The 11,419-nt window shown below is 37.1% G+C and overlaps 1 protein-coding gene across 3 annotated transcripts in view; it reads left to right on the top strand.

Moving 5' to 3' along the window:
- Positions 1 to 7,283: 7,283 nt before the first annotated feature.
- LOC127437155 (ephrin type-B receptor 4a-like) overlaps positions 7,284 to 11,419 on the top strand; it is a 51,940-nt gene continuing 47,804 nt past the window's right edge. For all 3 annotated transcript variants that reach the window (XM_051691882.1, XM_051691892.1, XM_051691872.1), the window contains exon 1: positions 7,284 to 8,326. In XM_051691882.1, coding sequence (XP_051547842.1) covers positions 8,248 to 8,326 — 79 coding nt within the window. In that variant the 5' untranslated portion in view covers positions 7,284 to 8,247. The remainder of the gene's footprint in view (positions 8,327 to 11,419) is intronic.

Below are 11,419 nucleotides of genomic sequence, written 5' to 3'. Positions count from 1 at the left end.
GACTGCATCTGATGAACAACAGACTGGAAGTCAGTCATTTCCAATGGAGAGTCATGTGGGGTTCTGACCATCTGCGGATGCTGAATTTTCTCATCTGATTTGAGCTTCAATGTGTTTAAATATTTCAACTCCATACGACTAGACCATATGCGACTGTCCAACCAAATATGATTAATTCTTTCTGTGACTTCATTAAGAACCAAATCTAGCCTAAAATATGGTGTTTTTGAGTTTGTTTCGGTGGTTCGTAACTGCTTGCTAGGGCGAATTTCCAAGAAAATTTGGTCCAGGTCATTGGTTGGTGGGACCTGGAGCACCACCTGAGGCCAACAGGTAATTCCTGTTCAGTCAGTTAAGATCAGTCAACATGAACACACCGGCATGCAGACTTATTGCGAGCTGGTGCAAACATACCCACAACTGTACGATTATTCACATTGAGACATTTTCCAATACCATGTCATGCAATTGTTTTTTGTCTACAAAAGAAATAAAATCTACTCAAATACTCTTAAGTGGCCATTCGCTCACGTGTTATCTGCAGCCAAAAGCCATTCATACATCTTCCCAAGTAAGATATGCCTCTTATCATCATTCTACCCATTAACCCTCTTTTATACACCCATCTTTGCAGTAGTAACTGTGTCATCATATATTACAATAACATAGTGTAATCGGTGCATATTATGGTATAGCGTGTTAGCGCATTAGTGCCATGAATGCAGAATGTAATCATGACAAATTACACATTATTTATTGCATATATATGACTTTAAATCATAATCGAGCAGTTAAAACAGCTTCTTTTACTGATCTCGTGTGAATTCTACTCAGACATGAAGTCATTGATAACACATTTTAATGACATATTAGTTGATGTTTTACATGTAGTCTTGAGCATCTTCATATTTAAATGTTCCTCTAAATGCCTCCCCCAGCGGTGTCTGAATGTTCTCAAACAGTATGTCATTGTTCAGCTGTTTCGAACTTCTTTTTGGCTGTGAGTGAAGAATGAATAAGCACTTCAGCGTGAGTGTGCTGGGGCCTTAAGACATGAGCTTGGTTCCAAAACTTATTGAGCTGCCATGCTGTCTCCTGCCAACATAGGCAAATGTCTTGTATGACAGCATGTATGACACGACAATTGTAAGTCAAATCTCCTGTGCATTTCGCATGAGGAGCGCTATTTGTGTGACACAGAGAATTTCTGCCTATGTAGAGTGTTCCAAAAAGGTCACTTATGAGGATGCATGTCGGTTGCTGCCATAGTGACCAGCTGCCTGTAGACAGCAAGGCAGCTCATTAGGTTTTGGAACAGACATACAGTAGTATGTCACTTCTTGACTCTGTAAGAAACTTTAACAACACATGTTTCCTATCCATCTTGTCCCTTGTCTCACACACTGTTGTTGAACTCGTCCATTCACACTTTCTTCTCGCACCTCTCTCCCTGTGACTCACAGGTCTTCACACTGGGTTTCTCCTCAAAAATGTTTGTCATTATTCTGCTCTTCACACTTGCTTGAGCAACACACACCTTCAGTCCACAACAGACTCCTGTGAGAGAGCAACATCCAATGACAATTCATCAACAAATGTTTATGTGACAGCGTGGTTACTTGTGTGCAAAGAAATAAATGCATTCTCTTTGCATTAATGCAAAGTGTGTGCATGTATATGTGTGTGTGTGTGTGTGTGGGTGGGGTTGGGTGGTTTATGAGGACTTTTTTTTAGGTTACTGTAATTACAAGGGTATTATGCTATAAATGTGGTTTATGAGAACATTTCTAGTGTCACCATAATTCAAATTGCTCAAAAAAACATACTAAATGATGTTTTATTGAAAATGTAAAAATGAAGAATGTTTTTTTGTGAGGGTTAGGTTTAGGGGTAGGGTTAGGTTTAGGGGATAGAATCTATAGTTTGTACAGTATAAAAATCATTATGTCTATGGAGAGTCCCCATAAGGATAGCTAAACCAACATGTGTGTGTGTGTGTGTGTGTGTGTGTGTGTGTGTGTGTGTGTAGAGAGAGAGAGAGAGAGAGAGAGAGACTGGGTCCAGTCAGATTCAAAAGAGAGTAGTATACACTTCTTTTACCTATTTATTTACAAGTAGAGCACAGGTTGTTTTTGAAGGAGGGCCAGAATGCTTAGACCCTCTGAGCTTCCAAACATCGCAGGACAGCTTTCAGCTACAATGTTACTCGCTGCAAGAACAAGCTTCCAAGAGATGTCAGATGTTCCCGAGCAGTAGCTGCATTCAAGTCCAAACTGAAAACTCATCAGTTTACATGTGCATTCTCTGATTAAGCACTGTTGCTGTACTTCCTTGCACTGTTATTTCATTCCCAATATTTCCTTCCGTTTTAATTCATTTGAATCAACTTAAGATCTTGTTAGTGACTTACATAACATTTTAAATGTCTGCATATTTTTCATTATCATGCCTGTGTAAAGCAGTTTTTACTATCACTGTATATGACATGAAATAAAATATTCTATGTGGGTGTTTCTTCAACTTAGGGCACGGTTAGCACTGTAGTTTTTTAGAAAATAGTCTCGTTAAAACATTTGTCATATTCTCAATTATTATTATATACTATCACAGGAGATTTTTTTTTTTTTTTTTTCTAAAAGTCAAGAAAATTCACACTACAGTGTAATTTCAAGCACACCTTAAATTCTGTATTGTGTTTAATTGAATTCTGTGCTGGAAATAAAGATGGAAATGACACTTCTAATAGAGGTTGACTTGTTGTGAATTTTGCCGATACTGATTACTAAGGTGGTAGAAAAGGCAGATAACCAAATAATCGGCCGATAGTTTTTTGAAATCGATCTATATAATAATTAAAAATATTTTATTCTTTCCTTACTATGAAGGGCACAGACATTGAGGCTGCAAAATGAATAAAATCCCAATAATAACCAGAGAAATTAAGACTTATTTTATTTTGAAATTACAGAGATTTGGCACTGTTACAATGCTCTATATGTGAGTATTTACCAAATTAAGCTATAGCCTATAGATTCACCAGATGAAGAGTTTTTTTTTAATGTACATATTTCACCAAATGAGGTTTATTGATAAGACAAAAAAAGAAAAAAAATATCGGCAACTATCGGCATATTTTTTTCAGATAACCGATAGTTCCATAAAGCAATATTTATTATAATATTGACCATAACTTTCTTTTACTTTTGTTGTGTTGGTAACAAGTACACTAATTAATTTTGTTTTTCTTTAAACATTAAGAGCAAAAGTTGTGGTGGAAAGGAAGCCAAAACTGTGGGACAGTTGTCATTTTTGAAAAATGTATTGAAATAATATTTAATGTTTGAGAAAATATTGAAATGGTTTATATTTATTTTACACTTTCTGTAGATTTTCAGTTTTCAACTAATCTAACAAAATGTACATGGATTTGCATAGTTTAATATTGAAAGTCTGGGTCTGGGACAAAGCTAAAACAGTCAAATTTATACATAAAAGGCATTTGAAAATTACTTTTAAAACAAATCTGTTTGTTTAATAAAATCAACTTCTGGGACATGAAAGTAACCAAAGTTGAAGAAACACCTACAGAAATGTGCCTTGCTACGCACACGCACACACACAACATACTTTATCCTTTGCGACTGCTTTTAGAAAGTCAGGTTTCCTTACAGAAAAATCCTGTGGTGAATGGTGGTACCAGTGCAGAGTTGGTATCAGATGGTAACACCATGGTACTTTGACATACAGAATATACCATATCGACACATTTATGGTATTTACATGGTATTTCAAGGTACTTCAAAGAATATCAAGGAACATCATGGTAAACATATACAGAAAGATATGGTCTTCCAATGGTACCATGTTCATTTTCCAAAAAACATAAACCAATAATAAACATGCTATTATTTTTTTGTTAATGTTATAATGTATAACTCAGAGTGCACAATTATTTTTTCACTGCTCTACTACAACAGGTAAAACCAGCATTTTGTCATTTTTAGCTATTGCCCATTATGTTTGCTTTGATCAGTAAAAAAAAAGGTGGGAAACAATAATACAAAACCCATTTTATCCACCCATGTCTGTACTAGTGCTTAAGTGTAATTAAACATTTACACCACTAGCATATTACATACCTGTCCTTTTCCAAGTACAGCCTTTCATATTTACTGTAACAGTCATTCCTGTTTTGTACCATGACAGAAGGTACATTATGTTAAATGAAAAACCTAACACATAATGTGAGGTAGCCTTAAAATGATCACACTTTATAGGATTGCCCTCATCTGCATTTAACAACTTGTTCAACATTAAATAAAACATGTCATGGTGTGATTTTGCTTCCTTTCCAGTGGCTCTTCTCTTAAAGGCCCTCACACTCTCTTCCTACAAGCTTTTCAAGTCTCACAATTTTCCTTCATGCCCTTCCTGCAGCAGCTAATAGCTTACAGCAAGAAGACAAGTGGCTGAATTAGCATGACAAGAACCTGACAGGAGTGAATGTGCAATCCTTGAGCCAAATAACACATTAATCCACATAGGTGTGATGAAGGGGGCTCCAGAGATGCATTAGCATTGGAATTAAATAGGGAAATAGCTCCCCATGTGTGGTTTCATCTTACTTTTTAAGAAAAAGGGGTCATGACTGATTATCTGAAGCTCTTATTCACTGATTTAAAGTCAGTGGTTGCTGTAGTCTGGATTTTCAAAAGAAAGCGCTGATAAAGGCTTGGGTGTAGTTAGTTTTTCTATGTGCCGTTTCATCTCATGCACAACAAGCACTCACCCTTTCAAAGTATAGGCCACTCTTTTGACTGCAAGCACCTACAGATGTATTTGATGCATACACACTATGACTGCTTTGTGATACTCTTAGCACAGTCATTAGACAATCGTCACTGTCCTTAACCCTTGTGCGACCTTCGGGAGATTTTTGTCTTTTTCATTTTTGTTTTTTCTATCATTTTGGCTGTTAAAGCCAACAGCATACATTTAGCCAAAGGTGTGTATTTTGGGGGGAATTTTGAAAGGAATTTCAACCTCAGTTCCTAAAATACATCTATAATACACTGTGTACACAAAATAGTTACACTCAGGACCTTAAGGACAAAAATGTCCCCATTGAAACCCATTAAATCTGCAATATTTGATCCCAGTGCCATTAAAGCATAACATTATGAATTCTATGATATTATGCTTTCATTCCGGAGCCCTGGCTTCAAAATGTAAATTTTTTATATTTTGCACCTAATGGTGCCATTGTTCCTCATGTTTAGCCTATGGAGCAAATACATACTTTTTTCCTATTTTCTGTTTGCTGTATTATAGAGCACTGCAGGCCAATTGAATAAATTATGCAGCTAAAATTGTGTGTGTGTGTGTGTGTGTGTGTGTGTGTGTAAGAAACAACAGTGGCATTATGTAAACAAACTTGCATTTAAAGGGTTAAAATCCTGAAAATGAATGAATATTTGGTAGTTATGATCAGGTCTGATGTTGGTTTAATAATCTAAGTCAGTGAAAGTGGAAAATAATATTAATATATAATATTATTATGGCAGTTTTTTGACGTGGACATTTTTGTCCTCTAAGGACCTCTGAGTAACTTGTTTTTATTGATGCACAAGGGTTAAGACAAATCTTACACTGCGTACTGTGTTGCAAGACATTTCAGTATGCAGAAAACATAAATCTACTTTGGATCACCCAAAAATTACAATTATCTCCTCATTTCTTTGCATCTGAAGTATGTATGATGTACTTTTGTACATTCAATTTAATTTAATGGGGTCCAACAATTTTAAGCTCCAAAAAGGACATCAAGGCAGTATAAAAGTAATATGCCCTTAAGTTTTGGTCTGTTTCTCACCCAAAGCTATTGTATCATTTCAGAAGATATGGATTAATCCACTCGACTCAGCCTTTATGTCTGTTTTGGACCACATTAACTTACAATGTATGAACAAACACACCTCCTAAAAATATTCATTTGTGTCTGCAAAATTAACTCATACGAGTTAGAGATGTAATGAGGGTGAATAAATGATGAGAGAATTATCAATTTTGGGTGAACTATCCCTTTAAGAGTCACTATTCCCTTACAAAAAAAAGTACTGTGGTGGTATGTATCATGATATTTTTAGTTTGCAGTGCTACTTTAAACATGCACCGATGAGGACAAGTCAACCAGGGTTGTGCATCATTCAGAATTGAATTAAGAATTTCACTTCAATTCTGAATCAGTTCCTGAATTTGAGTGAATTTGAATTGAGGTGGCAAAAAGGATGTAGAGTGCAATTCAAATTTGAATTTAGGGATGTAGAATTAAAATGGAATGGAATTCAATGAAATTCACATGACTGTTTTTACATTTATTTTTTATTAATACATAAGATTTTTCAGTATAAAATGAAACATGTTCTCATATTTTCATATGCATAACAAATGGGGTATTCCAGAAACATTAAACTGTAAAAAATGTTCTTAAATCAAGCAAACAATGGTAAAACACAATGAAAGATTTATTTGATTATTGTAGTTTTTCCGGCTTGGAAACTTTTAGGAATACAAGTAATGCATCTCAATGCAGCTTTTCTAATACAACATACTAAGTTGAACCAACAAGCACAGTAGCAAGTTGGATTAATGCATTTATTTCAGTTCAAATTGGCCTGTACAAAATGTTTATGTGGTTCAGTCACATTTAACCTCTTCACAGCATGCACTGGGGCATGAACAATATGGTTACGTTATTTGGCCATTTGCATGGTTTTATTTACATTATTGTTGCTGATTTTGTTGTCATGGTAGGAAACTTGTCCTGCGATCGGTATGAGTTTGTTTCAATAAAATTAGCAGTTTGTTGATTGTTATCCTTGTCCTGTTTTATGTACCAAGTGTCAGGTCTGTGCGTGCCATTATAAAATACTTTATAGGTATTTTTTTATTTTTTATTATTTTGTTTTCCTCATAAGTGTTCATGTGATGAATAAAGATGTGATATTATTGGTTAAGACAGCAAGCACATCACACTCCATGAAATATATGTTTATAGAAATGTACATGAGATGTTCAGAATATTGAACAGTTTAAAACCATGTAAATAAAGGAAGCAACAGAGAAAATGATCAAGAAAACGGATTACTTTTTTTCAGTCCCAGACTGCCTTTTTTGACGGGCAGCATGAATAGGCCTATAGTGGAGGGAGTGTTTGTGGAGGAGGTGCCCAGAGAGGAGGAGATTGCCTCTCCACAGTCTCAAGTCGCATTGACCACCTCACATGCAAAGCGAGCGCCTGGAAGACTCAATGCTGCGTATCAGCTTCTAGGATATCCCGAGATTGAATTTCTGTCGAAAGCGTACGCCGCGGTTTTCGTTGTTTTTTAGACGAACTACTCTGCTGTTCGCTTGCATTCTCCATGGGATAAGCGCACAACGTTCACACGTTGAGTTTGCGTACGATCGGATTTAAGCATCGCTGTCATTTTGCAGGATAATTGTATTTTTAAAGAAACAACGGACGCGGTGGATTCATTGAAGGAAATCAGAATTCGATCGGTGGAAGAGGACGCCGAGATTATTTAAACCCCTGTTTAAACAGTTATTTTCGTAGAGTCGGTGTGAAGTGGCCTGCAGGACTGTTTTATTAGGTGGATTTTAAAAGCCATCCCATTTCCGAATGGAAAATTAGGACAAGTTGACCTACCCCTCTCACAAAGGGGGTCCAAGCCGCCGCGCGTACGGCATGTTGTTGCGCCGTATGTTTTTGGGAAAGCTGGCACATGCATGCGTGTGTAGTGGGGTCGTTTCGGAGATTTTGTTTGGTTGTGTTCTCTAAAGATATGGACAGCATTTTTGACATTCGATGAGCCTATAAAGTTTATTTTTTGAAGTTTTTTGTTGTTGCAGATTTTCAAAACTTTGTATGTGTTTTGATTTTTATCAGACTGTTTATCGCTACAAATGTCGACCTATTGATCTGCATTTCTTTATAACAAACTTTACTGTTCCAGTTTATTTTATATATATATATATATATATATATATAACTGTACATTGGACCAGTAGTTGAAAGTTGTTGCCTCCCATGACTCGGTGGCACTCATCTATCCTGTGAGCGACTCGACTACCACCGTGAGATTGTCCATTCCTGATGGGTTCAAGACCCAGCTGACGATTCTTGAACCCCACAGTGATTGCCCATCTTTGTAAACATTCATCCGTAAAAACACTTGGGAGTCCGCAATGGAGCTCTTCTCCAGGAATGTGGCCGCGCTCTGGATTATCCTGCTGGAGTTCCTGTTCAAATCGGTGGCGGAGGAAGGTAACTCAGTCATTTTATTAACCCAACTACCTGTTCGCTCTTTGAAGAGGGGGGAAATCCTGTTTACGACATACCGTTTGGAAAAACAATATTAGCCCATGACCTGGATATATAGGGTATATATAGCAGGATCAATATGTTTATTCACTATGCAATGTTTTGATTGACAATCAAGACCAATGTTCTATGTTTTTACAAGTTAATGCGACCCAATGTCCCTCTGAGCAATCATTCAGGAGTCTTACGTATTTCTCAGGTCACTGATCCTCTGGGTTATGTCAAGCGTAAACTAAATTTATTACACAAGGTCTGGCCCATTATTTGTGACCAGAGGCACTGCGAGATTGAGGGCTATTCCTTTGTAAAACGTTTCTGCAGGTTCATTAATGTTGCCAAGAGTTTTCTTCTTGTTATGCTGGCGAAGCTATCTTGGTGCAAGGACCGTTTAATTGGCTGAATTGGTTTAGTTGTTTTTTTATTTTTCACGTTTTTACAAAGCGGCTCCAAATTAGTTTCTTTCATGAAGAGGTACGATTAAAAAATGAGGGGCATGGGAGTATTCCTTTAAAACATAGCCTAATGATTACACTACAGAAAGTGAGGACAAAACTTGAGACAAATGTCTAAAACAGGTGCATATATAATGGTTGCTACGCCCCTGCAATTTTCCCGTTTAAAAGTGCTCTTTAATAATCAATAATTACTATGCCCCCGTAATCACTATTGACCGTGCACTTAATAACATTGATTTCATTCTTGGGTCATTCTTTTGTCGTATTTAAAACGCCGCAGGGCGGATCAAACAGAGGCACAATAAGTGCATCTCAAGTAACACGCAAATGTTAAACAACAAAGAGGCCGGCCGATATATGGACTTTTTGGGTGGATGGAAATTTGAGTCCTGTAATTGTCATGGGACATTCCATCCAGTAAGTTCAATAAGTAGTTATTCTGATCAATAGAATGATGAATGGCTGCTTAGGTTTTGAAGGTTTCAGACGGCACAGGAAAGGTCGAGCTGAGATGTTAGGAAGCTGACCGCATACCTGTTGAAGGTCTATCAGTTTGCCACGGGCTGCTTATTTATCGATGGCGGATGGACGGTTTGGATTAGTTCCGCGTTATATGGTGCGGTGCAAACACCTGCTCTCCACTAGCCAAAATCAATTAACAGACCTGTGTGACAGAGGCAAGCAGATGATGCTCCTCTGACAGCAACACTGGGTCCAATTAATGAGTTATCGATGGTTGTCTGTAACGGTAATTACTTGATGGGTGTCAGAAAACGCCCTCGAGTAGATAAAAGTGTTTAATTCCGGAACCGAGAACTGTCTTGGTCAGCTGAAGAGATCGTTATTCCTGCAAATGTTTACATCGAAACCCAGACGAACATTTTACTAAATTTCCCAATGGCTGGTAAACATTTAGCCTACCGACCATAAATATTTTTACTTCCCCGTATCTTGCATTATTCATTCATATAATCTTTTCTCTAATATTTCTATGACATTTAGCAGATTTTGTAATTTTTTTTTTTTAATTTTTTTAAGGCTATCTTGTAAATTTCGCCACAAAATCGCAGCATCATTCTAGCCAGTCTCGTGGTGAAACGACGCCTCTCACAAACAAAACATGAAGAGACACATAGATATTATCTCTTAAAGAGATAGTCACACAAAAATGAAAATTCTCTTATCATTTACTCACCTTCATGCCATCCCAGATGTGTATGACTTTCTTTCTTCTTCTGAACACAAATTAAGATTTTTAGAAGAATATTTCAGCTCTGTAGGTGAATGGGTGCCAAAATTTGACTCCAAAAAGCACATAAAGGCAGCATAACAGTAATCCATACGACTCCAGTGTTTTAATCCATATCTTCTGAAGTGATATTATAGGTGTGGGTGAGAAACAGATCAATATTTAAGTCCATTTTTGCTTGAAATTCTCCTTCCTGCCCAGTAGGGGGTGTATGTATGAAGAATGTGAATCACCAAAAACACAAGAAGAAGAATGTGAAAGTTAAAGTGCAGCCTGACTGAGCAGGGAGGAGAATTTATAGTAAAAGTGGACTTAAATATTAATCTTTTTCTCACCCACAACTATCACGCTTCTGGAGACATTGATTCAACACTGGGGTTGTATGGATTACTTTTATGCTGACTTTTGTGATTTTTGGAGCTTCAAAATTTTGGTACCTATTCACTTGCATTGTATGGACCAAAAGAGCTGAGAAATCCTTCTAAAAATCTTCATTTGTGTTCTGCAGAAGAAAAAAAAGTCACATCTGGTCTGGCATAAAGGTGAGTAAATGATGAGAGAATTTAAATTTCTTTGGGTGAACTATTCCTTTAACACAAAGAATGTGTCGCCAGATGGGTTTATGACAGTAAAAGAATAAGAAAAATAGTTATTAAGCTAAACTTAAATTTACCACTGAGGTTTTGACCTTTGGTTTCTCTAGCTACGTCCGAAATCTTGTACAGAGTATGTACTGCTTTTGATGAAGGACACACTTCACGGCCTTTAGTTCTTTAGGTATGCATCTGAGTAGGCTAGTTTGAATAGATTCCACTAGATTTTTCTAAATTGTGTCGATTTAAGAATCATGGTAAAAGCAAATTGTTATTGGTGGTAATTTAGTTTTACTTGAGGATTTTGACTGGGCAGTTTACTTTGTATGCATTGTTTGTACCAGAGGCGGACTGGCCATCGGGATAGCCAAGAATCAGTGGGCCCACCACGAAACCGGGTCCCGATATGCCAAAGTGGGATGCAATATGATGAAGGGGACTGCGAAACAATTTGCCGAAGGGGCCGCGATGTGCAGTAGGGGACAGCAAAACTAAACTTGCGGTTACCACCCCCACCCGGTCGACAACTTTACATCGCACAACACCCTCTGCTTTTGTTAAACAAAGAACCGTTGAAGCACAAGGAACAACTTTCTTGCTATACATAGCACGTACAGTTGAGAAGAGCCGTTTTTCGTGGGTCTTCTCCTTTTTTTCTTTTTTTTTATCCAACATTTTGAACATGATGTCTCCTCAGCTCCCAAGACCCTAGGCATTATAGGATAGTGAAGTGTCCAGT

The sequence above is a fragment of the Myxocyprinus asiaticus genome, chromosome 4 (assembly GCF_019703515.2).
Source record: "Myxocyprinus asiaticus isolate MX2 ecotype Aquarium Trade chromosome 4, UBuf_Myxa_2, whole genome shotgun sequence".
Taxonomy (NCBI): Eukaryota; Metazoa; Chordata; class Actinopteri; order Cypriniformes; family Catostomidae; genus Myxocyprinus; species Myxocyprinus asiaticus.
Note: the sequence above shows the minus strand (reverse complement) of the source record. Positions and strands in the feature narration are given on the sequence as shown.